This window comes from Cynoglossus semilaevis, chromosome 10, assembly GCF_000523025.1.
Source record: "Cynoglossus semilaevis isolate Cse_v1.0 chromosome 10, Cse_v1.0, whole genome shotgun sequence".
In the NCBI taxonomy this organism is placed as follows: Eukaryota; Metazoa; Chordata; class Actinopteri; order Pleuronectiformes; family Cynoglossidae; genus Cynoglossus; species Cynoglossus semilaevis.
In genome coordinates, this window is record NC_024316.1 from 8,757,256 (window position 1) to 8,783,653 (window position 26,398).

Below are 26,398 nucleotides of genomic sequence, written 5' to 3' on the forward strand. Positions count from 1 at the left end.
CCGCCTTGTCGGGCGTGCTGTTGGGACATTTGAGAGGCGATGCGCATCTGCTGCTGGATCTGTTGGTGCTGTTGGTGCTGCTGCTGCTGCTGTTGCTTCTGGGCATAGACTGCCTGCTGCATGTGCTGCAGCCGCAGCTGGGCCAGGTTAATCTGTCCCGGATGTTTGCTGGGATGACCCTGGCCTGGTGAAACAGGCGGACCACCTACCAATACACCAGGAGGTTGAGCCGGTGCGGCCGGTTTCTCAATTACCAAATTGCCTGCAATTAGAAGGAAAACAATTAATATAAAAGTATTACAACATTTTATCCACTGAGAACTTTTTCTGGAAATGTTTCTCATGACAAAATGGTGCAAACTTTGGAACACTTTTTATCAATTATTCTTTTTGTGCATTTGAGATGCAGGTAGTGTTTGACTCTTACCAAGATTTGCCACATTTTTGGCCCAGAACGTTGGGTCACAGAAAAAGCGTACTCCTCCATTGGCCTGGGGAGCTGCCTCCAGTCTAGCTTTGAAAAGCTGCCGAAGCTGAAACAGGATCTAGACATACAAACAAAGATGTGTGTTCTTTGGTTGGTAAGCCTGGCCTTGTCGAGGAAAACGAATAAAACACACCCTTAAGAAATAATACATCAACATTCCCATCTTTCAGTTGTTTTAATGACTTACTGCCTTGAAAAAGTCTAATTAATATGGAAACGCTGTTGTAAGTGCCAATAACAGACCCAAACATCATTGCAGTACTAATAAAAGTTGACATTAACCAGCACTGTCAGTTCACAATTTAGATTTTCTTTGTGCCCTGCAGATATGTGTGCAAATAAATGGCTGTCATGTCATCATACTAATTTGAAACTCAATGTATGTTTTCACCCCATTCAACCACATATAACATTGTTCCTTTTTAGTCAACTCCTTCAAGACAATTGAGCAGAAAATGGTGGAAACTGTAAATCATTGCTAAACAAAACACACATGGTCGTTAGTTTCTTGAAATGTTGGTGGATAATGATTTCTATCAGGACCCCAGTGGACTATAGAAAAAGGACAAAAAATAAAACATTTTTCCCAAATTTTCTGAAACATCCCTGTCTAGAAAAACCTGTGTTCCAGCAGTGTTTGGTATAAAGCAGAACAGAATAAATGCAGCTGGCTGGTGGACAGCCACCTTTCTGAGCTGTGTATTGTGATTCTCCAAGGTCAGGACTTTCACAAAAACCAAATATTGATTGGAAGCCATTTTCTCTCCCAAATTTCACACGGCTATGTTGACCTACAATTCTTGGTGAGACAAATAGTATACCTAAGCAACTATGAGCTACAATTTTCAGTTAAGGAGAAGGTGAAAAATACAATTTTGGGAACATGTTTGCTTGGTCACTTTACCCAACTGACACCCATCCAGAATTTAAAAAAAAGGAAATTGTGAACAATAAAACTAAATTTCACTGTGATGAATACAGCTATAATGACTTGCAGACTATAACATTACAATGTAGATTGCAGCACATCTTTAAAGGTTAAGTATGTCAAGTAATAGTCAATGAAACGATTTGTTTTTGACATCTCCAGAAAGCATCTTTGGCCTGAGCTCTGTCCTATTACTAATTATGTAAAGCAGATGTGAAACATACCAGCCTCTTGCTGTAGAGCAGTGCTGTGCTGCTGCCTGTTGTGATGGCCCAGTGACAAAAGTTGAGCACGTGGTGGATCTGTTGAGCCAGTTGAGTGGTGTCCTTATGCTGAGCTATGAGCCTCATACTGCGCTCTTTAGTTACTCCCTAAAATGAAAGGAGATTGTTTTTAGTTAGACTACAGGTAGTTAAGGAATCTCAGCAGAAAAAAATCAATTGCACTCAAACTATACAGGATGACAACAGTGCTAAAAAATGTGTAGTTAGAATCCATGAAATGTAGACTGCAGCACAAAACATACATGCATAACTTAATAGGACAGTAACTGAGTTAAATATAATTCTAAAAACATGTTTTATACAAAATTGGAAAGAAATGCAGCAAAGAAAGAAATTGATGGGAGATTAATATAGACAATGGTGTCCAGAACATTACTAAATTACATTTCTCATAAATGGGACAGTGATTGCAATGTGAAAAATACAAAATCAGATTAGTAGTTAGTCCAATCTTTGTCCCAATATAACTGAGGGATCCCAACCAAAAACGCAACAACACAAACAAAAAATTCAAATCCTTAAAAAAAAGATGTTTTTCTTCAGTGTAGCAGACTTTGCAGGCAACATCAGTTTCTCAGCCAGACTGACCCACAGTGATATCCTCTTACCTCTAACTGCTGCAGGAGAGCCTTGCCCTTCTTGTTGATTTCATTTATAAGAGTAAATACTGCAATTTTGATTTCATGCTCCACTTTTTTGTGAGTCTCATTGAGCTCCTTCAATCTGGACACAAAACAAAAACATAGTTTACGGCAAATAGATTTAAGAAAAGCCCCTACTGGGATTCTGAGGCATTTGTCAATAAACAATTAGGATCGCTATTAAAACACAAATACTGATTAAAATCCTTTAAAAAATTGACCAACCTGTTCTGCACCTGAGAGACACAGTAATGAACATAGTTTTTCTTTTCTCGTAGCTTTGCTATGCTGGTCTCAATGATGCCTTTCTGGTTCTGGAATGCCTCTTCCAAAAACTGATACCTAAAATGAGAAAGGTAGAACTAGAACAACAGAAAAGGGAATATCTTGTGATAGACTTGACTTTGTATAAAAAAGAGTGGCCAGCACATAAAAACTTTCTTACAGAAATGCTCTGTTTCTATCACATTGCTGTCCAAGGACGTTGGTGACATTATGGAAAGCCAATATTTATTTTTTATCATAATAACAACTATTTCACACTAATGACAGAGACCAGAAAAATAAGTATAATTGAATTGTCATTGATGGCTTGATTACCTGTGCTCCTTGTGCTCTAGTAACTGACAGTCCCTACAGGTCAAAGTGTCACAGGTCTCACAGAACAGCTTCAGTGTCTCCTGCTTGTGGACGGGACAGAAAACAGGCCTCTGTCCTGTTGTACCAGCAGATTCTGTAAACAGAGAACACGCAGCGAGGTGTTTAAAAAACATTCTCAAACTAAAACAGAAGAAAAGACTGGTGAGAAGTTTAGGGTGTGTATAGTCAACCAAGCAAAGAGACACTGCTGCACTGTTACCATGGCTACATTCTAATATCCAGAATGCAATTCCCAGTGCACACTGAGATATTCTGATTTTGAAAGTTTTTTTTACTCAAGCCTCAAGGTTCACGTCTTCCATTTGGAGGATCATTGATCTTACCAGAAGCAGCATCTGCATCCTCCTTAGTGTGAATCTTATGGTCTTTGGTGATTTTGACCCTCTGATGGGCCTCTACACAGGTCTTGCACAGCCATTCTCCACACTGCACGCAGAAAGCGATGGTTCCAGCATTGTCCTCACAACTTGTGCACACCTTAAAAAGAGAGTTTATCAATCAGCACCTGACAGAACTGCATGAGAATGGGATGATGAGAACTTTAAGGTAATCAGACCTGGCACTAAAGCCAGTACTTTATTTTATTATAACCTTCATTTCATAAAAATAAAGAATTAAACATTGTGTTTTTATAATGACAATAAAGTAAGATTTGCTTTAAAATCCTGTCTTGTCTGTTTCTCTTTAATTAAAAGCATATTATATATATTGTATAAACCACGTCATGCAAGAGAGGTCTTGTTAACCACTAGTTAGCCGCTTGCAAACATCTTAAATATTTGTATATTATTAGTAACTCGTAACTCTTCTGCCCATGACCCTGTTAAGGCCACAGTGATGATGACATTAATAGGTAACAGAAAAATTGATAAACTGCTAAATGTTAGTAGCTTGCCAATAGTTAATAATAGAACCCAAAAAGGTTTTCTGACTCACCTGTGCAGACTTTTCATCAGATGTGCTGGTGGCCTCTGTGGTATCTTTGACAAAGTAATTGTCAATGATATCAATCTGTTTGCAGTCCTGGTGGCACACCGTACACCGCATGATATTTACTGAAAACATGGCAGAAAGACAAAAATGGCAAAAATGTTATTTTTGGTGCCTGATCTGAGAATTAAATACAAAAAAGCTAAAAGACATGACACTTAACTTAAGGGGCCTAAAGGTAATAATAAACTTAAGGCGACTTCATGCTTTGCTTCACATAAAAAATATATTAAAGTGCCTCCAAGGGTTGTTTTATTTTACTTAAAAAAAATCAATTCTTGTTATTAAAAATTCTCAAAGCCCTGAGCCACATCAACACCCTTTCTGGGAGGCTAATTCATTTAGCACTCATCCTCAGAAAATTCAATCTCATCATCCCTGGCATTTTTATTAAAATATTAAATCAAGTGGCCAAGACACAAGGCCTGATTCACTAAATCAATTAGGTTGGACATTTTAATGGAATTAGGAGAATTAAGGCTGAAATTTCCAACCTATTATTACTTTAGCACATTACATTTGCCACTCATTTTCTTAGGATTAATATGAAGCACAGGATTAAACTTCATATAAAGGTTTTAGTTTGTGTAATATGTTATCCCTCCTGTGTCTCATAAACCCATAACCCCTTCCCCCCCCCCCTTACCAGCCAGCCGAGGTAAGAACTGGTATGAGCCAGTCTGATCCAGTCTACACCGACTTAAACAGCACACAGCCAGTTTGTGTGAGCCCCAGCTGCATAGATCCTGAGTGATTGATTGTGAAAGCAGCTGGACTAGGATTGTATTTAGAAACCTACACAAACCCCTAATACACATGTATTTGCACAAACACTAAGTCAATTACCTTAAATCCTTTAAAGACACCAATATAAAAACACACAAAATAATTTGAAATAATACTGGGTTTTTCTCTGTTTGTCTAATTTGATCATTTCTCAAAGCTTGAGTATCGAGCCACTTTTAAAACATCAATTTTTGTGGGTGAGTAAAAGCATAAGGAGAGTGGGTCATCTAGTGCAACACCTGCCTGTACTTTCTCACATTTTTCTAACTTTTTTAAAATTCTCTTTTATATATATTTCTGATTTTCCCAGGTGCAAATCTTTACTATTGGCCAGAAGACCAGGTGGGAGTAAGACAATTGAAAAAAGACAAAAACTAAGCTGGTTAACAGGTTAACCCGAATAATTAACTTTGTTTCAGTTTCAAATGTGGTGCAAAATTCTTCTGATTTGCAAAATAGGGAGCATTTAGAATCAGTATACAAATGAAAATACCCTGGGGCAGATACGTCAAATTTAAGGCCCGAATCCTGCCATCACATTAATTTTCTATGGTCCAACAGAGCTTAGCGCGCATGTAGTTGTCTTCAAATAAAAGTGCATGGTATAGGGTGTATAAAATATTTACTGGATTGGTCAAAACGTGGTCAAATTCTGTCAATATGTGTGGTGAGTAATTTACAATTCTTATTCTTCAACTCTAATCTGGACGTGATGAAGAGGTGTGGATGGGTGTGACCAGTTGTCTCAGAATGAGGAGGGTCCAGCAGCACACAGCTAAGGCAGCATCTTATCAACCCTAAAACCTGACGAATAAAAGTTTAGAAATTAAACCACTCATTTTGTTATCCTGAGTCACTGAAATATTCTACTTTGTTAAACGTATTCTTATTTTGCATGTTCACATTTTTTTAAATGTATTTTACTCACAAAAAAGGTTTTAAGTCTGTAATTCTCTAAATTCTTTCTTGCTGGTTAAAGCATTGTCAGTTAGGCTTTTTAATAAAAGTTAAGCCTCTGTGGCTCACAACTTTTGATTTTGATTTGACACCTCTGCCTCTGTTATGTTATGCGTTTTATTGTGTTTATAACAAACATACTAACAGAGAACACAGGTGTAAAATTGCACACACAGAAATAAACAAATGATATCTGGTTCTGTACCGTGATTGGATAGTATTGTACTTCTTGTACTACTTGTTGTTTTTTTTTTTGTTGTTTTCATTTTAATTACATTAGTCGTAACTGATTTAGGTCTGGTTACTGGCTGAGCAAGTTTAACTGCCTAAGCTTAATGTTGAGTCTTAAGACTTGGTTGAATTGTCATAGATCAAAAGCTTTTCATGAGAATTAAAACATTTGGATAAACTTTTGTGCAGCTAATAATGAATTAAAAAAAAAGTGAAAACTTTATCCTTCATCTATTTCAAATTGTAGGGCTAAGTCACACCATAACCACATAACCAGTGAAATTGTAAAATCTAATTTTAAAGATAATATTTCAGTTTCTTTCCTGAGGAGCAAATTATTTAATTTAAAATAAAATTCAAACCATGTGACTGCATCTCTTTCTCTCCCTCTCTCTCTGGACTAATACTAATGTGATACCTGATGACAGATTTTGGACCACGTGATGTTGAACTGCGTGGCCAAGAACTCTTAACTAATTTATTAAGCTTTGCAGTAAGGGCAGAAATTAGGTTACCCTCACACAAATGGCTTTAAAATGCAAGAAAGATATTGCAATGTGAGACTGTCACTATAGAAATGACCGTGTCCCTTCTCTGAACTTGAAATTTGACACTTATTAGTGTTAAATGCCAATACTCAGATCAGCTTTCAAAGGATGCTGTGGATACACTACTGCTTTTGGCTGCAGTAAATCTGTTCGCTAATTGTGAATGAGCTCTGACAGGTCACTATGGCTATTGCAATATATCTGATTATTTACCTTTCCAAAATACTACGTCATTACTGCATACGTAACACATTCATCTTTCAAAGACAGTACTTAGTAAACATTTAAGCGAGTTTGTTTATCCTCTGACACTCTAGTAACTTTACTGATAGTTAAACTAAACCGGTAATTGCCACTACCAAGCCAGAAGCTTCCAATATTATTATTTAAATGTATATAAACATATATATTGTACACTGTACTAGAAAGGGGAAACAAATTGATTTATTATTTTAAATACCTCCAATTTTAAACTGTATTTATTTTAAAAAGTACACATCTGATTTCTTTGCAAAAATTTCCATCTACTAAGGCTGCACAATTAAATTATAATCACCATATTGGCTGCCACAAATAAATTAAGATGATTGTCACAATACTAAGTTTTTTTTTTCAGGCTCTGCTGCATATGAAATCAAGCACTTTTTCATCTAATAGTCACTGTTTCTATTTATTTATTTTTTATTATACTATAATTTTATTTATTTATACAACACTGTTTCTAATTATTTTCATTTGAAACATTCACAACATAACCTCTTCATGTTTCAAAGAATAAAACAATTACACAATTATTAAAATATTTATTTAGCATATTCCAACAATGCACAATATAAAATAAAATAAAATGTTACACTTGACCCCACTTATATGTAAATGATAATGTACAGGCCTATTAGTATGCTGAAAGACTGGAAAATTAAATATGTTCTCTCATAAAAACACAAAGACCATTTAAGTCAAATGCTGGATCATTTCTTGTGCACGCTGCTTTGTTCCTGCATCCAAGCAATGATCTTACTTACACGGATCAAGTACAGTCGCGACGTAGTGCAGTGGATCCAAATAGATCTCAGAGAAACGCGTGCTGACAGACTCTATAAGTGAACTTTTCATTGTTTTCACTGCGTGGTCCGTCTCAACCTCTTTGCTTAGAAGATGCTTTAGTACTGTGATTAAAGGAATAACATCAGTTACATATGCATTGGGGAAGCTGGCCTCTTTAGTTAGCTGCTCAAACGGGAATAAGAGAGAGAATGTTCTCTATTAACGCCCACTGGTGTGAAGTGATCGTTGCGGGGAGCTGGTGGGTCTGCGACATACGCAGCCAAGACTTGCTTTTGCGCAAAAAGGCTTTCCTTCAGCATTCAGCACAGTGATCAGGGTGTTTGGATTTCAGGTAATAAATTAAACCACACGTGGAGATATTCTTTGCAGATGCACCCCCTCTTAAGATTTTAGCATTACACATTTTGCAAAAAGCTACCCATTGGTCTCTCTCTTGGCACTTTTAGACAAGCTCACGCTGGCTACGGTTTTTACTTGCATTATCATAACTACCTGTTTCGGCAGTTTTGTTTTGGTGATAAAAAAGTCTTTCTATATTCTAAAAGAATTTTCGGTGCCCAAATATTCGGTGCATCCCTGCTTATTACATATTCAGAACTGGAGGTGAGAAGATTCAAAAATGCACAAATAAATAATAGAGGGTAAAAACACAATTTTAGCCACAAAACATTCTGCAAAGCAGCAAAGACTTGTATATTAAAAAATACCAACACACGCCCACACACACCGAATCGCCAGATTCTTGCCAATACACACCTATCATTGCGCTTTTGTGTTTTTTTGACACTGTCATTTAGCCTCCACCCACAGAATCTTATATTGTGCAAATAACAAGTCTGACTGGCTAAATATACTTAATAGGGGTGTAATGGTATATGTATTTATTATATGTATATATTGTATCCTCATTTTAATCCAGGTCGCAGTAATGAACCTAAACGCTGCCTTTTATTTTGTATTAGACCCAGCCTGGAGTAACATCATTATTTATTTTGTAATATTTTCAAAAGATTTTCATTTTTGTTATTATTTGAAATATTTTGTTTGACTTGTGCCAGTATAGAAATATTGCTAATGTGAGAGTATGTTCACTGTTTACATTGTTCTGTGTAATACAACATTGTTAGTTACAAATGTTAGTTTCTTATAATGAAGTTATCAAAGTTGCCAGTTGCTTCCTGACTACCTCAGTTTATTTTGTATGAACAAAATTAATGAATGGTATGATAACCCTTCTAATGCTAATCCTAATTTTTTATGTTTTATTCATTTTTTTTTCTTTTAACAGGTTTTTAGTTTTGTGGTAAGTTAATGTCTGTACAAAATAAATGAACAAAAGGTAGTCTTTTACATGTGTGAGTTTTTGTTTCTTTCTTTCCCCATTGTACTGAATCCGTACCGAAAACGTACCGAACCGTGACCCCCATACTGAGATAAGTACCGAACTGTGACTTGTGTGTACCGTTACACATGCCTTCTCACAAAGCTACAATTTCACAACTGCATTGTTCAAATTAAGTTTTGGTTAAGGTTAAGGATATACAACAGATAGTATCCTCTAATCTTCACTACAATATATCAATATAGATATATACCTCACTAAATCGATATAGATATATTTACCCCCAATCCTCCCACCACAACAACCTCTGAACAAAACTGCCAAATGCTGGGTCTATTATCCACAAGTAACTGTTTGTTTCCAGAAGCCTCCTAGACAATAGCCAAAAGAAAACAACTTTCTTTTACCACTGACACATTGTCAACCGTGCAATCAGCGGTGACAATAAGTGTCTAGTATGCTTTTCTCACCATATCATTGCCGTCAAAGTTTATTGCCCAACATAAAGGTGCCTTTAGTTTTCCAGTTTGGCTACTGGCCCTTCAGAAGAGAATTAGTGATATTATAAAAATGCAGGTCAACATGTTATAGTAATATAATCAAATATTAAGACAAAAAACAGCATATTAAAAATTCAACTGTGGGAACGGAGGCCTAACAGTTATGTTTATTGTCTGTTGTGCAGTAGATCGCTGGTTTTAATCCACCCTAACTCCCAACCTGGGGGTTATCATCAGAATGAGCATCCCACATAATAACTGTGCCAAATCACTGTGCGGATTACTGCTGTGGCAATCTCTGATTATGGGTCAAGTTATAGGTAATTCTTCTTTTTCTCGTGTTAAATATTTTACCAAATATCACAGCACAGCATACTACACCAAACACTGGCAGCTCATAAATGTAGCTATCCACTCAATCACTCTTTGGATTTCTACAAACTAATTCAAGCATTGTCATTTGGTTCGTTGTTTTTGTTATGACACTATGGTAAACACTAAATACCTGCATAATGACACAAGGTTGTAGCAGGCTATGATTGTCTGACATACATCACAGATATGTGCATAACGTACCATGTCTAGCTAACGATCCCTTGTCATTATTCAATTAGTGGTTATGTTCACTATTAATCTCTTGCCTAATCTGTAGCACTAATACCCAGATGTCGCTGTTCAGAGACAAAACCATTCTTAAAAACTCACCTATGTGTGTCTCGGTTTGTCCGTGTGGACCAGGGACTGGCAAGCTGACCTGTCTGTCCGGTTGAGGAATACACTTTAGGCAGAACGAGTGGAGGCAGGGCAGAAGTTTGGGTTCACAGTCTCGGTTTTGGAGACTTTGTTTACACACTGCGCAGGTATCCAGTAAATTAATGGGAGTGGATACCGGCGTGGCCCCAGGAACGGTAGGCGGTGGAGACATTTCAGCAGTAGCTCCAGCCTCCCCTGCAGCATCCCGGGCCGTCACAGCTTCGACTTCCATCGGCTCCGTGCTGGACGTGTTAGCCTCCACCGGGCTGACAGCGATGCTAACGCTGCCGTTTGCTTCCCCTCCTGCTTTAGCAACAGCAGCCGCCGCCGCCGCGCCAACGTTAGCGTCTCTTTCGTTGTTGGTGGGTGTCGGAGCCTCGTTAGTGTTTTCATGAGACTCCATTTCTTCATCGACCTTCGTGCTGGCCTCTAGAAGTGATAGTACATTCTCCCCCTTTGCATCTGGCCTCTCGTTATCCTGCGTTAAAGGTACTGAGTCCCAATTGGCGGACGGTTTCAAATCTTCCTCGTCTTTGTTGTCCGCCATCTTCCTTCCTCTTTGAACCGATGCACGTCTTGCGTACTTTCCCTGCCAGGCGTACGTAGGGCTACGTCGTGACGTCAGACAAAAAGCTGCCCTATTTGACTTTTGTGCGCCTATTTTGCTTTGTGGCATGTGGAAACACAGGATTTTAATTAAATTTTTGAATTTCAAAACTAGAAGAAATTACCCCTTGAACTACAATACATATATTAATTAAAACTGGGTATTCACGTGTTGTGAATGTTCACTGTACAACAGTATTTTGTATGCCAACTGTCTGCCAAAAGCCACAGAAATGTGTTTTTGTTTGATGAAATATATACTACAACACAGTTAGTGTACATAAAAGCCAAACTAATATAAACTTTCGTCTAAAATCCTTACAAATGTGGAAGAACAAAGGATTATAGGTTTCCAGTTCCATTCAACCATTTCGCATAACCATTTTTTTCCTTTTTTCTTTTGATGATAAATTTTAATGAATTTGTCATGCATAGAAATTTAAGAAACATTGCCCAAAACTTCAAATGCAATTATAGCTGTTATTTAAAATATCAAGTATCTTTGTTGCATTTTGTTAATCTAAGAGGAAGTTTACTTTAAAAAAGTAAAATTTAAAGAGAGTGTGTTGATTGTGTGCAAGAGAATCAGAAACGTGGGCTATATAACTTATAGTATTATGGCTTAAAGTTAATTGTTTACTAGGAAGTGTCTGCAAGTTCTTGGTCATGTGGTCATAAATTGTAATAGTTTACATCTTAGGAAATGTGTGTTCCTCTTGACTAGGTTGGAATCCAGGTAATGGATTTTGGTGACCATAAAAAGGGGACTTACTAATCTAGAGGAAGTTTGGAAGGTTAATGATTGTGTCCTTTGGTTGAACTGAAATTTAACGACGGTTTATGATGTAACCATGTAAAACCATATAAAAGAGAGCCTACTAAACAGGGGGTCAGTCGTCTCTAACAACTGTATTAGACAGGGGTTAGGAGCAGCTCTCTTGGCCAAGATATTTAGAATAAATCCATCAAAGAGCACTTCTGTTGGCTCTAATTTTTCTAAATTATGTAACAATTTCTATGACAAACTTTATTTATTTACTACAAAATACCCCCCCCCCAAAAAAAAAACAACTGGTATGAGCATTTATTGTTTTTTCTGTAACATTGGAATGTTTTGCCGTAATGTTTCAGCCCAAAGACTTGAAAGAACTGAGTAACGCTAAGTATTCAAGCTTACATTTTGCACTGTGGGACCGAGAGGACTGCAATTTCATTGTGCCATATGTCCTGTATGTATGGCATTTTTGACAATAAAGTTGACTTTGACTTTGACTATTGACTAAGACTGTGTTTTTTCTTTCGACTTAATATAATTCCTGAGGTCAATATGAACAACAACGCATTTTTGATAATGATAATTTGATAAGTTTGACCTCATGTTTTAATTGGCATTTACATACATATGAGTATAATACACAAAAACATTTTTTTACTTACTGGAGATTATTACTGAATGTAACGTATTTCTGACAATACTTAAGTAAAATACTTTTAAATGCATCATTTGATCACAGGTTTCCTGTTGGAACAGAAATTTGTATTACAGTGTAAAAAGCTACGTTTAATTGAAAAGACTGCTGACAGAGACCAAAAAAGTATCCAGTCAGAGCAGCATGAATTAGTCTAATGAAAGCTGAATGGAGGAGAGGGAGAGTTGACAGGCCAACAGTCAATAAGAAGCCTTGGTATCCAAGCACTGGAGGCTTTGCTGAGTCTGTCCTGAGATTTGTCCATATTGTCAACAGTGATGTACACGAGTCCTGACGGAACCATGAATTTAAAGCTCGGGCACCAGAGAAACCCTTTTAACAAAATCATAGTAAGAAGTATAATTTGTCCATTAAACAGTGTGAGGAGATTATGGAGCCTTCAGGTATACATGATCTTGTCCCCTGAAATTCGTTTTATTAATTAGCTAAATTAGCTCAGAATTACATTTAAAAATATCCAACACATAGCAAAAAAAATCCAACAATAGTTGAACTTAATGAAATATAGCCTTTTGCAAATATTACTAAGACGTTAGCCCAGAAATAGATATTTAGTGAGATGGATTAAAATATTAGAAATTTATCTAATAAATAAATAACAGCCATTTAAAAATAAGCAAATCATTTTGGACCACTAGCTAAGCTAGCCAGTTGAAACAGTGGCATTTATTTTACCTCCATTTTTAGATTAAAAATATCAATATTTACCAACAATTCATCACACGTTTATATTCAACATTGTATCTGCAATGTTTAAATAAATTGTTTAAGTTAGAATCTCTGAATTATATAATTAAACTTAGAATTGCCTTTAATCCCCTCCAAATCTGTATTTTCACGTACGCGTGAATTTGTACATTAGTTCTGACTTTAATCACAGATTAGAAGATTAGAACGTTTATTGAAAATCTATACGTCCCTCGTTCTTTTGACTAATGAATGAAATCGAATAAAATCAGTAGTAATTAAACTCCACTCCACTAGATGTCAGAACATACACGACTTCAGCTCTTTTTTTCGAAGGTCACGTTGTCCGGAACCGGAAATTGTTTGTGTCGTATGCGTTGTGGCGTTTCAATGAAAGAACGTTTCAGTGGTCTCTCTTCAAAGACTTAACTATAAACATGGCAGGAACGGCCTCGGTAGCGGGTGATGTTTTTGTTGACGCGCTACCATATTTTGACCAAGGTTACGATGCAACTGGAGTCCGAGAAGCGGTGAGTTTAGTAGGAAAACCTGGAATCAGATCAGGCTTAGCTCACGTTACCGAGCTACTCTTAGAATTATGGCAAAATTCCTTATTCGTTCTTGACTCGTTTCTACTGTAGGCAGCAGCGCTGGTTGAAGAAGAAACCAGACGATACAGACCAACCAAGAATTACCTGAGCTACCTGCCTACACCTGACTTCTCTGCTTTTGAGGTAACCCCAACATATATGTAACATCTCTTAAGGTTTTGACAATTATAAGCAAAATAGCAAGAATGTCTTCGTTTTTAAACTTCAGACTGACATCATGAGGAATGAATTTGAACGCCTTGCAACCCGGCAGCCCATGGATCTCCTCAGCATGAAGAGGTAAGCCTTAAAATGTCGGCAAATCTTAAATAGCCTTTAGTTCTAAGTCGGCAAATCTTAAATAGCCTTTAGTTTATAATAACTAACTATATACTAATAACTATATTAGTATATAATATTTGTATTGAATGCCAATAGCGACAGTTTACGTAATAACAATACATCACAGATAAATGTGTGACAATATTTTCCATTCATGTGGAATAAGATGCTTTTGTATAAAATCATTAAGTTTTCTCTCACTCTAAATGTTGATCATTCGTTTTCCTCCGTGTTTAGATATGAGCTTCCTGCACCTTCAGCAGGGCAGAAGAACGACATCACAGCTTGGCAGGAGTGTGTCAACAACTCGATGGCCCAGCTGGAGCACCAGGCGGTTCGTATTGAGAATCTGGATCTGATGTCACAATATGGAACCAATGCATGGAAAGTATACAATGAGTAAGTGATGGCAGTCTGTAAATGCAGATGATTTCAAAGAAAAAGTCTCAATATGTCTGACATTTTACATAATACCTTTGCTGTAGTAACCTGGCCTTCATGATTGAGATGGCACAGAAAGAACTCCAGAAATTCAGGTGAGAAATGACTTGTACTTTTTATGATACATTTTTGTGTTGGTTTTCACACACAAGTAGCGTGAAACCTTCTCGGCACACAGGAAGCAAATTCAGGACATCAACTGGCAACGGAAGAACGACCAGTTGGCAGGAGGAGGAAAACTGCGAGAGCTGGAGTCCAAGTATGTTGACCGTTTATGGCAGGATACATTAAAACTGTTTCAAGTATTGTATCAATTTGACCTAACATCCTGATCTGCCCTTCAACAGCTGGGTGTCTCTGGTTAGTAAGAACTATGAGATTGAGCGAGCCATCGTGCAGCTGGAGAATGAGGTCACTCAGCTCAGACAGCAGCAGGGAGAGGAGAACAAGGAGAATATCAGACAGGACTTTTAAAAAAACAACTTTGAACGTTGCTCTGCAAAACTCAGGATCCTTTAGTCACACAAGTGTCACACGTTTATCCGACTTCACTTAACTGAGATGTGGTCAAGTTGCCTGTGTGTTGGAGATATAATGTGAAATACCATAACCCATTAGTTTGTCTTTCAGAACGTTTGAGTAGCTGTTCTCTGATTTTACCACATATTTGTTCCACTGTACAAACAGTGTTTCTTCTAAAATCTCTAAAATCATTCAAACTTTTTTTTTAGTTTGTTCACCTATTGACTGTGGTAACTTCAGGCCTAAGATTGTAATTTGTTTTACATTTTCTTATTGTGTCTTATTGTGTATTCCATTCAATGAAGTTGTGTCGGGTGAAAACAGTGAAGATCTTGTTTAGCAGAAGCAGGATAATCTGATAAGAGTAATCTCTAGTCAAACTGCTGTAAAACTAAGTCCACTAAAGGTTTTCCCCTAATTTCCTTTTCACAATGTAAATACGTCATAGTCTGTGGAGGAATGATTAAGTTCATTGTACATCAACTGGGAATTGTTTTTATAAAATAAACTTTTGTACATTTTTTTGTGTTTAATTTGTTTGTTACCTCCAAATAAGCATGAAAAAAACTCTATACTTGGGCCGTCAAATGAACGAGTTAATTATGCTACCTAATTGGTGAAGATTAATCTGATTACCTCAGTCAGTGGGATAACTAATGTTTCTGCATTTTTGTCAACATTCACCTTGGAATAAAGAATAGAATGGAAAATTAACAACATTCATTTTAAAGAGTTAATTGAAAGTTGTTATCAGAGCTTTAATGAAGCTCCAGGTCTTAGGGAGAACAACGCAAGCACTTGTCTATACGAGAACGCCCGTTACATTTATTTTATGTTGGATACTTTTGTGTGTGTGTACAAAAATATGTGGGGGCCAGTTCTCCACTTGTGAGGTTATCAGGTCTAACAGAAACTCAGAAACAGGGAGTATGTCCAAACAATTGTCAAGGTCTTCCAGGAACCAGAGAACAGATAATGAGTAGCATCTCCCATCAATGGGAGGCACACATGAGGTCAGGCTGGTCAGTTCAGTGTTTTTCCACTGACTACATGAGTTACAGTACAAGTCAAATGGCACAGAATAGAATTTAGGTATAACACTAGTCACAGGTTTGGACATGGAAGGTACAATATATTCACTAAAGGCTTGGTCTGTGCAAACAAGAAGTCACTGTACCAAGACCTTTCTCCAAGTACGACTGATGTGAAATTAGATGCAACTTTGAATGTGATGCAAATTCCCTGTAATTAGATGCTAATTTCTTTTTTATTTGATGCACATGTGTATGTACAATTACATGTGAATTTAAATGTTTAATTAGATGCTAATGATCCCAGTGTGTCATTTCATGCAAATATTTTAGGAAATGATGTGCACATTGTGTGTTATTACATTCAAATTACACTATCTAAACAGATACTAGTTTGTGTGTTCAATTAGACGCACAGTTCAGATACATGAAATAAAAAAAATGCACTTCATGTGATTGTGATTTAACACCCCATTAGAATGAAACTAACACTTTCAGTAAATTGTATCTGGCTCTACTGTACTGTGAAGGTGAATGTTTGTCTTTGGCTGTGGTCCTATGTTGGACTGGTGAACTGTCCAGGTTGTAACGCCACCCACTCCAGGCCCATAACCCTTTAAGGCAGTGGGAAAACCCCTGGCCCGGGGATTACTTTCCACCAAACTTCTTGGCATGTGACTAAATGCCAAAAATATTTTGCTCTTAAAAACATTTAATTATTTAATTTGTTTGTAATTTAAAAAAAAAAAGATCATGCTTAAGTTGGACATTTAAGAATAAGAGTACTACTGATTGCTACTATTTGCACAATAATCTCACACAATATTTATATTCAGTTGGCCGAAAAGATTAAACAAAAAATGTGCAAAGGTAACTAAAGTATAGCTGACAAAAAAAGATAAACTATAGTCATGTTTTAAAACGTTTTTCTCTAGGAGAGAAAACTCAATTTTGTCTCTAAAATTCTCAACTTTAGTCAGAAATAAAGACAAATTTGATAATGATGCTGCAAAGAATTGCAACTGGATCTTTAAACTGTTTTAAGTAGACTGAAAATACAAATGTGTGAATCAACCAGAGAAGCACAATCAAACATCTGATTGAAATAGTAACAGAGAGTCAAACAGTAAAATGTGTGCCACCTATTAACAAAGACAGAAGCTGGAGTTATTTAAACATCAGAACAGAAACGTGCCTCTCACAGGTCACCATGGTCCTGTCAATAGTAACAGAATATGTTACACAATGAAGGCAAACAATGACACATGAACCCTGGTTCTTGTTCATCAGAATAAACAGCCTTTAATTAAATGCCTTGTAATTGTTATGCAGTGTTTTTGTTGTGTTTTTTTTAAAAATCACTCATCGTGGTATTTGATTTAAACCTTGGCACACTTAACACAAGGTGTAAAATTTAGCATAATCTAGCACTGCTAGTATAATAAACATTCACGTTAAACAAACAAAAGAAATCAGATTGAGGCATTTTGTTTACCCAAAAGGAAAAACTGATTATTTTTGTCCATTTTGGTTACTTTTAACCAAATATTTTTCTTCAAAAAGTGCACCTAGACACCTCCTCTCAGAGGATCTCTGACTTTACCTTCTTCTCTTAAACAGTTTAATTTCTGATGGCATAGACACTCACGTAACTCTGCAAAAAACTCAAGACAAAAATCTGGTTTTGTTTGGCAGAAGTCTGCAAAGCATTCAGAAAGCGAAGCATGGCAGTGACACCACAGCGCGGGTTGATAAGCATGAAAATCAGCCATTTAATTATTGAACTGAACAACATTTAGCGCAGCATCCTGCAGCATTAGCTTCAGCTGAGATGGTAGTCACTCAGTACTTGAAATTCAACCAGCTGTATGGTTGAAGTAGCATAACATTGTCAAAACCCTAACCAATCTAAACCTTTTAAATGGTAATATTTTAAAAACATCTACGAGAGAAAGGTGGATAAACAAAAGAAACAATACACTAAGGTATAAAATACACAACCTGATGGACATGTACAGTAAATGATTTATTGGATTTATACTGACACAATCCTCTGACAGTGTGCATAACAATTATTCAAAGGCTGCAGCTCCTTCCTCACTTCCATCTACAAATAAGATTAGGTGAACAAAAACAACCGTTCTCTAATGAACGTTGTTGAAAATATCCACTGCAGCTGTATGACATCATGTACATGGTAGTTGTTGTTGGGTAAAGTCAGATGTCCAGCACAGACCAGCTCTTGGAAGTTTCTAAATACTGTATGTTTACCAATACCGAGCAGGCATTGAAGTGCTAACAACAACACTATTAAAAGTCACACGCTGTCACTGTCACTCTCTCTTTCTCTCTCTCTTTCTTTCACACATACACACTCAGACTCCACACACACAGTTTCCAGGCACCGTTTTACTCTTTTTTGCAAAAAACTATAGGCTTATCTTTAGGACCAGTCATCCATTGTGACTGAATTCAATCTGACTATGTGCAAAACCGTGGACAGCATCAGCCACCAGCAGCTAAAGATACAGCAGGCAATCTTTTTGGCCATGCTCCAGTCTATATACTCAGTGTGTTCAGAGCTCGTACTAAAGTGACGTCCTCCGTCAGGTTCTGGTTCTGGTCCTGGTTTCCTTTGCTCTGGATGAACTTCTGCCGATGCCTCTCCTCCTGACGCTTCTTTTTCTCTAGCCTCTGCTGCTCCTTCCTCTGCTTGTTGGATACCTGCAGGTGATGTAAGCATAAAACCTGTTTTAAAGGTACTTTCCAATGAGAACTAGATTAGAAAAACTAGATGGACTGCACTTTGTTTTAAAGATATGTTGTGGATTGAATAGCAACCAGCCTTGCAATTTGGTAAATGAAATGGTCCTCCATTAACTTCACCTTAGCTTTTTGAATGTTGCTGCCCTCTGATGACTCCTTTTGCTCACTGCAGTTTGAGGTCGCAGCTCTGCAGGCTAAGCAGGATTCAGAGGGACACTGGCCCTGGCAGGCCTGACCCAGGATGGAGCCAACAAGCCACTCAGCATTGATGGTTGCTGCACTCAGCTGAAGCAGGTTCTCTTCATCTCCTAGGACAGAAAACATACAGTTCAATCCAACTAACGCAAACCTAAACGCAAACGTAAACCTCTCAATAGGCTTTCAAATATAAAGCCTGTGAAATCTTGAAACAAGTTTCTCATTTTTGTTTTGCTGGGACAGTCCAGATCATGAGCACTGACCCTGGATACCTCGATTCTTCAGAGAGCTCAGGATCACACTGTCCTCCTCCGAGGCTGTGGGAGAAGGGGTTTTCTGTCTGTCCATCTGACCGTCTCCAAACTCACGCTGCTGGCTTCTTGGGTTCTGCAAATTCTGTCAACATCACCAGAAACATATTTGGCTTCATAACTAGCTTTTGATAAATTTGTGTCACATGGCTAATTAAAAAAAGTGAGCTTTACTGCTTAACAGAACATAATGTCATAAAAACTCTATGCAGGTCACTGACAGAATAATGATCTGGGGGGAAAATTAGCTACCTGTGATTAACATCATGTGGCCTACTCTGTACAAGCATCTGCCCACAAAGGCTTCTTTTTGTAAGGCTTTACAATGCACTTGATTTAAAGTGTAGCAGTTGCAAACCTCTATACGGAGCTGAGCAGGACTCTCTGAGTTGTCTCCGACCCGCCTCACACTGTCATAATGATCACCGTAGCGATAGGCAATGTGAAGCTCTCTGCACACTTGCTTCTCTACACCATTTATCTACGTGAAAAACACAAAATAATGACTATGTTCTGCTCTCACTGAGCAATAGTTCATGAAAATGTGTTATCATCTTAAAGCTTTTCATTAGTCCGTACCTCCCACAGTGGTGTGTTCAGCTGATGAATGACCACCTTCACCTGTTGACTGCGAGCAAATGCTACAATAGCATCATTGCCAGCAAAGGTACCAGGCTGTGAGAGGTTTGACACTAGAGCAAGCAAAAAAGAGGGATTTTATCATTGATGGAACAAATGTTATTCACACACCTTTTATTGTGCATGTCATTATGGCAAATAAGTCCACAAGAAATGTAGGGAATAGTACATACACTGAAAAGGAGATAAATCCAGACATTCAATATTATGTATCACAATAGTATTTTTAAATTTTTAACTTATTCTGCAAAGTACGTTGGATTCCTTTATTTCTTACCGTCAATTCTGACTGCAATCAGAAATGATGACCACCAGGGGTCAGTACATAATTTCTATTCTTATCAACTGCTGCGTGGTCAAACCTGGTCAGCGTGAGTTAAAATTAAATAAAGGTATGATTTGTATGCCCAATTGATTTTTCTTATTTAGTGTTAAATCTGTTTTATTAATCCTTCTCTTACAGTGCTGTGTGAAAGGCACGTCGTCCTCGACAAAGGGTTCAAAGTCTTGTCGATGAGACGTCATGAACTGCACAGTCTCATGGCGAAGCCGCAGGTGACCTCGAGAGTGACCTTCTAACTGGTCACCCAAAGCTCTGAACAGGCAGTTTCTGTATGAGGAGAAAACGCAAACAAATCAAGCTGCATCTGGCATCAGATGCAATAAAAAATATGTTTGTCTTATTCATTGCTTATTTAGGGTTAGGAAAACACATGTTAAATGCCTTTTCCTTTCTGTAGTAAGGAAAATATTGTCTTTACTACACAGCAGCCAAGCAGTTATAAATATGCTGCATAGTCTGGTTAATAATACATGTGAGGCAGAGGAGACATGAACATAGGATCATATACAGGATGATATATAACCATCCTGTTTACTGCAATTAATGAAGAATTGCTGTCAGCTGAAACAGATATTTCTGCAAATCTTGTTAAATTAATAGTGAAGTAATATTAGAGACAATTCACATATAACTAAATGCCACATGATTTTTTTTCTCCCTCTTACCCATCTCCTGGGACTTCCCTGAGCTTTAGCCCCAGGGCTTGCAGCTGATTGGAGAAACTTACAAACTCTGCTCCATCATCACCATCCTGGGGGCGGTTCTTACGGTCTTTAGCGATGGCCCGTCGGGCTGCCCGCTCATCTCTCTTGCGTTCCATATCAATCTTTTTGTTACTCCGCACAGGTTTTGTGGTCTGTTTCCTGGACATAATGGCTGAAGCTGTTCCTGCTCACCTGCAACACCATCATATCAGCATGAATTGATCCTTGCACAAGTGCAAGTATTGCTGTACTTATGATTAATATCTTATGTGTTTTTGCAATGACTGATGGATACCATGTATTCAACATCTTTGGTCAGGAATGGCTAAATAAAGACTGATATTAATACAAAACAACTTTTTTAAATACATATGTTCTCAACTTTACTGGTGATCTGTTATTAAAATAAATGAAGAATTGTTATAAAAGCCTCTTCCTTTTCTTTCTCTGTCACACTTCCATTGAAGACTCAGTCTCTTTTGGACGATGCTGCGGACCTTCATTCTTCTACCTTACAAATTTTCCAACCTCTCTCTCTCTAGGCTCACACTAGCTACGCTGTGGCAGAAACAAGCACAAATAATGTTAAAGTTGGATAATGTAACCACACAAAATCAGATACAACACAGCATAATATATTATTGAGAATATGTAAGTTTTTATTTTTCTAGGTGAAAATCAAATTAATTTTCTAACGTTTCCCTAAATATTAAATGTGCTATTTATTTGTTCTTGGTGTGCACACATAAAATACAGATGCTTTATTTTAACACATCACCATTGTACAGTTGCCTTAATGTCTATTTGTTGTGTATTGGTGACAAGTGGCAGGTCTTTCTTTGAACTATATCCAATTCATTATGATCAAATGTGATAAATAATATACTACGGTTTGCTGTGTCTTCCTTCCCAGGTAACATTTAAAGCACAATATCAAATGTTAAGTTTTATTTAATTCATAACAAAACATCTCGACTTCTTTTAAATGAACAACAACACTAACACTTTAATAGCATTAATTCATACGTATACAAATGTGGTTGGCTTCACGTTTATAACAGGCTAGCTGGCTAACTAGCCTGTGCGGCTTGATATTGCCTAATAAGTAGTATGTTGTCGCAAACAGCAACAACAAGTAAAACACAATGACAAATATTAACTTAATAACTTCTTTGTTTACCTTTAAATGCTGTGTCCGACGAGTGACGTCTCTATTTCGTTTCTAGTCTATTGCTGAGTCGTAATATAGTGTCGGAATTGTTTACAAGTGTACTTCCGTGTACGTCACGTACGTGCGTCCATTTGTACGGTCAGCGAAATGAGGCAAACTTAAGCAGTTCCCTTGGGATTATTATCTGGTAGTTTCATAGACCATTAGACTGATAGAAATGTAACGTTTTACCAACACGCATCAACATAGGTTCCACAGAAACAATGACTTGTTTTACAGTATTTATTTACGTCCTACCTTTACTTAGCACCTATCTATCTATCTATCTATCTATCTATCTATCTATCTATCTATCTATCTATCTATCTATCTATCTAATCTATTCAAGACCTGTCAAACTATTTTTCTCTATTAATTGTATCTATGAGATAATTTTTAGACTCTGGGATGACTAGGGCAGCTCTGAGTCATTTTTGTATTCCAGACAGTGACTCAGGCGAAAGTAGGAGGCAACAGTAAAAACTTTCGAAAAAAAATTTCACATCTAAAAATTCCTTCACCACCATCTCCTTCCCCAATTCACACACTACCAGTTCCTTCAGATGGCTTCATGCAGTTGGTGTGTGCGATGTGTAAAGGACCAGCAGATGCACTGAGACAAAGCAACGGAAAATAAAGAAAACAACGCCCAGAAACGTTCAACTGCATCAGAAAACAAGAGTAAGCAGTAAGAGTTTTTCACAGAACTAAAGAATAATAATATAATAAAAAAATATATAAGCACACATCTGCAGATATAGGTTGCCATGTGGTTTATTACTGAAGTCAGTGAGCGATGGCATTATATGTGAGCAGATGCAATGGCCTGAAGGTTATCGTGCATGTGCAGCCATCAGCATCAGTCACCTGAGTGGAATAGAGTAATCAGTGAAGCGTGGATAGCATATCACACAGTACATGTACAATATGTTTGTGTGTGTCCTTAAGGTCAATGAGGTTCAGTGTTACTTGGAATGGTTATGGCTGGTTGTTGTTTCCAGGAGACTAGGCACAGTTATATAGCACGCTGCTAAATGGTTATGTTGCAGAAAGTGTTTTAGTCTTTGGAGCCAATGATGGAATGAATAGTTATGTAGAAGACAGGTTATTTACACTGAGATTACAATGTTAGATTTATATTTGGAGTTCTTTTCTAAAAGAAATACAGGCATTTTAGTCTCACCAACAACCTAAGATGTTGTTAACACTCCAAATAGTCATCTTGGCTAAGACACAGTTGTTGAGTTGTCTCTGGTAAACATTTTTTTCATTCAGTGTTTCTTGTTTACACAGCAGTTTATACTATTTTATTGAATGTATAAGGTCTGAGAGATTACACAATTAGAATTAGTTTTACTTCATTGATCTTCAGGGGGAAAGTCTTTCAAAGAGAGACCATTCAGCAAATGGGACCTTTACTGCATTCATCAATAAAATTAACCCTGCAGTAATATGTGGAAACATTTTTAAAGATTTTTGTCATTTGGCCCTTCTAGCCCTTGCATATAAATAATATTATTGATATATAGATATGCTAGATTTTCTGGTACTTGACCCAAATACAAAATTCCATTGTTTACATGAAACAGGGTGGTTTAAGTACATTTTGCATTTCTAGAAAGGTTTTATAGTTTGATATTTTACCAGAAATGTGTATTATCTTATGCAATTTGACATTAAAAATCTTAATATCTAACTAAAAAATCTTAATTTGTACGTGTAAACAAAAGAACTATCTTAAAAACGAATGCCTATAAGACTGCAATAATTTCCTTTTTTTTCCTGGTAATATCTCTGCAGACCTCATTACATCTTTTACCCAGCCAACATTCCCATGTGTTTAGTTGGCCAACATTGTCACAGAATGAGTTTTGATTTGTAAGGAGCACTGTTTTGTCCAGGAATGGCTATACGTGCTCTTTAATCAAATCTAAACTGGCCCTGTATGTGAACCAATATAGTTGCAACGTGCACCTATACAAGGGTGTTGATTATTAGGACTGTGCATTTTAAAAACAAAATAAGTTTGCATCGACACCATTCTACCCCCTGATGATTATTTAATTAGAGCCTTCTCCACTGGTATCCTGCTGAGCTGCACTGCTTCACTGAGTGAGGTCGGAATAGTGACAACAGCAGATGTTCTTGGATTTTACACCCTAAAAAATACAGAATAGCATTGGAGGAGTTGCTGCTATTTGTTTCAGTGTTTTACATTTAGTAGTAATGACAACATCTCAACAGAGATTTAAAAAGGATTATAAATCAGTTTCCATGGGTGCTGTTCAATGGTACTGACACAGTGTACGTACACAGTGATGTTTAATTTAAAGACAAATTTAAATACATAGGAGAACTTTTAAAAACTATTTTTATTAATTTTTTTTAACAATAAATTAAAAGACCTCCCCCAACAAATAACAGAACCCAAATGTCAAATCACTTTTTTAAAAATCAAAGTCGACCTGCACGGTGCTGCTGTCCTTATGAGGTAAAGTGTGTTGGGGTTCAGTGGGTAGAGGGGATTGTTTTCAACCAATATTAGGGATTATACTTTAGGTTGTGTGCCAATATGTCCTTGGGCGCACATCACATAATACAAAGCCACAGGCCAGAGTCTACAGCCTTCCAGTGCTGGTGCAGAGCCAAAATAATGAAGGGAATTGAGTCAGGTAGGGAATCCAGTGTATAAATCACATATGTGGATTATCCTGTGATGGTCCCACAGCCCACAGTGTTTCTGCTTCAGTGTGCCTATAGTGTAGCGTTGTAGTCATGGAATCTCTGCTTGTTTAAACAGAGGTCATAGGTCATTTAAAAAAAGGGTCATATGTAAAATTTATATTTGGGACTGTCTTTGAGCATTAAAAATGCAACAGAGACTGCACAGAATCAGTGTGTAGACGTGGACACGGGTCTATTTAAGGTGTATACAGTCTGCTGTAGGTAGCTTTGGCTTTGGTTAAAATTAATTTTAGGATGTGTTCTATTTAGGCTGAGGATAATGTCAGGGTTGAGCAATTCCTTATTATAATCAGGGTTAAGGGATATTTTCGATGAAGAGTTCGAACCAGAATAGCCGGTTAGGCCTCTGAACCCAGAGCAGGTTGGATCCTCATGGAGAGCGCCGTAGTCTCTGCTCCAGTGTATCTGCAGGTCTTCACTATAAATAACAAGCCAGTAGCCCTGTCCACTCTCACTCTCCATCTCTCTCACTCACACTTTCTCTATCTCTCACACGCGTGTGCGCGCTCAGACACGCGCATATGTACCACGGGTGGGAGTGGGAGCTCGTGTAGCTGCTGGAAGCCAGCAGGATGGGATAATCACGCGTGCCTGGGTTTCGGGCGTTCGTTGATGCAGCTGCCGTTGCTGTGCCTGACTCGGTTAGGGTGCTAGGGTGGGTCTAGTTCCGAATACCGGAGCAATCTGGACCTCATGTCGATGTTATCAGGTGTACCGAGAAAGGCGAGGGCGACGGCCGTGAGAGGAGTTGCTGCAGCTCTCTGAAACGTCCAGGCGAGAAACCATCGACCGTTTCTGCCGATGGAGGACAGAATTGGCCGGTAGAGCTAAAGCGCAGCGCCGGTGTGGAATAACTTAAGGATACGGAGGCAGCATCTTTTAGTTTTTGGAGGATTGGAAAAAGGGATGCTCGTGTCGTGTCTTATCTTCTTCATGGGTTTCTAACGCGGGATAGATGCTAAAAGGCGCTTGGAGGTACGGATCACTTTTGCATCGGTAATTAGGAGAAGACTGCCTCCTTGGAACCAGCGACAGCCGCATCCGATACAGCGTGGGGTGGGTGGGGGGACCCTTGGATGGAGAGGGCGCAGTAAGGGCTGGCAGTGAACGGCTGGACGAGTGCAAGAGGGCGGACGGGAGAGGTGGGGAGAGACCGGGCAGCGTGAAAGCAAGCACGGGGAGCCAGGAGCGGCCGGGCGGCTCCATGAGCTGCTGCTGCCGGGACAGAGCGCCCAGAGCCCTGCAGCCTTTTACCCACCGCCGCGGGTGAAAAAGATCATTAAAAAAAATAAAACCAAAAACGCACAAACCCGTGCTACAGGACGGCTGCCAGTTTGGAAGCAAGTTTTGATGCATATGATCACAACCACCATGATTTTTATGATTCTTGGTGCTTCAGTTGTAATGGTAAGACATCACATCACCTCCCTCAGCCACACTGTGGTTTTTCCACTTCACTCACTGAGGCCAATATTGAATCAGATTGTTATAAATGTGCCATAAAAATGTGCCAGTGACCACCTCCACCAGCATCAGCAACAGCAGGCCTATCATTGACATGTGGAAGTAGGTTATTCCACCTATCATTACCTGCTGTC

General features: G+C 38.0%; 4 protein-coding genes across 6 annotated transcripts in view; 2 read left to right on the top strand and 2 right to left on the bottom strand.

The window, feature by feature from the left end:
• trim33 (tripartite motif containing 33) overlaps window positions 1-11,029 on the bottom strand; it is a 20,964-nt gene extending 9,935 nt beyond the window's left edge. The window contains 9 exon segments of the mRNA XM_025059081.1: window positions 1-262; window positions 428-545; window positions 1,640-1,786; window positions 2,308-2,422; window positions 2,566-2,682; window positions 2,941-3,073; window positions 3,324-3,477; window positions 3,937-4,055; window positions 10,128-11,029. The exon segment at window positions 1-262 is cut by the window's left edge and continues 292 nt beyond it. Of these exon segments, the coding sequence (XP_024914849.1) occupies window positions 1-262; window positions 428-545; window positions 1,640-1,786; window positions 2,308-2,422; window positions 2,566-2,682; window positions 2,941-3,073; window positions 3,324-3,477; window positions 3,937-4,055; window positions 10,128-10,851 (1,889 nt within the window). The 5' untranslated portion in view covers window positions 10,852-11,029.
• A 2,244-nt stretch (window positions 11,030-13,273) lies between these two features.
• bcas2 (BCAS2 pre-mRNA processing factor) lies at window positions 13,274-15,374 on the top strand. Its single transcript, XM_008318605.3, has 7 exons — window positions 13,274-13,488; window positions 13,600-13,692; window positions 13,778-13,848; window positions 14,128-14,289; window positions 14,376-14,426; window positions 14,510-14,590; window positions 14,679-15,374. Exons 1-7 carry the CDS (start codon window positions 13,396-13,398, stop codon window positions 14,803-14,805), a joined length of 678 nt encoding a protein of 225 aa, XP_008316827.1. The 5' UTR covers window positions 13,274-13,395; the 3' UTR covers window positions 14,806-15,374.
• A 1,786-nt stretch (window positions 15,375-17,160) lies between these two features.
• otud3 (OTU deubiquitinase 3) lies at window positions 17,161-22,175 on the bottom strand. Of its 3 annotated transcripts, XM_025059491.1 has the most exons (9): window positions 22,026-22,151; window positions 21,141-21,403; window positions 20,807-21,037; window positions 20,260-20,408; window positions 19,739-19,851; window positions 19,518-19,640; window positions 19,112-19,244; window positions 18,771-18,958; window positions 17,161-18,608 (listed from the first exon to the last, which is right to left on the bottom strand). In XM_025059491.1, the coding sequence occupies exons 3-9, from the start codon at window positions 21,010-21,012 to the stop codon at window positions 18,444-18,446; spliced, it is 1,077 nt and encodes a 358-aa protein (XP_024915259.1). In that variant the 5' UTR covers window positions 21,013-21,037; window positions 21,141-21,403; window positions 22,026-22,151; the 3' UTR covers window positions 17,161-18,443. The 3 variants fall into 3 exon arrangements, with proteins under 3 accessions (XP_024915259.1, XP_008316825.1, XP_008316823.1); XM_008318603.3 differs by lacking the exon at window positions 21,141-21,403 and having other exon boundaries at window positions 19,121-19,244; window positions 22,026-22,175; XM_008318601.3 differs by lacking the exon at window positions 21,141-21,403 and having other exon boundaries at window positions 22,026-22,175.
• Window positions 22,176-25,087: 2,912 nt separating this feature from the next.
• The window catches only part of tmem240a (transmembrane protein 240a), a 16,042-nt gene continuing 14,731 nt past the window's right edge, over window positions 25,088-26,398 (top strand). The window contains exon 1 of the mRNA XM_008318600.3: window positions 25,088-26,207. Within this exon, the coding sequence (XP_008316822.1) occupies window positions 26,151-26,207 (57 nt within the window). The 5' untranslated portion in view covers window positions 25,088-26,150. The remainder of the gene's footprint in view (window positions 26,208-26,398) is intronic.

Excerpts from the sequence above, each read along its gene's own strand:
- bcas2 (XM_008318605.3), top strand. The coding sequence starts at position 13,396 with ATGGCAGGAACGGCCTCGGTAGCGGGTGATGTTTTTGTTGACGCGCTA. Across the intron at positions 13,693-13,777 it reads CTGACTTCTCTGCTTTTGAG|ACTGACATCATGAGGAATGA; the intron begins GTAACCCCAACA and ends TTTAAACTTCAG. Across the intron at positions 14,290-14,375 it reads GCATGGAAAGTATACAATGA|TAACCTGGCCTTCATGATTG; the intron begins GTAAGTGATGGC and ends CCTTTGCTGTAG.
- otud3 (XM_008318601.3), bottom strand. The coding sequence starts at position 21,012 with ATGTCCAGGAAACAGACCACAAAACCTGTGCGGAGTAACAAAAAGATT. Across the intron at positions 19,245-19,517 it reads CTGCTCAGCTCCGTATAGAG|AATTTGCAGAACCCAAGAAG; the intron begins GTTTGCAACTGC and ends TGATGTTGACAG. Across the intron at positions 18,609-18,770 it reads GCAACATTCAAAAAGCTAAG|GTATCCAACAAGCAGAGGAA; the intron begins GTGAAGTTAATG and ends CATCACCTGCAG.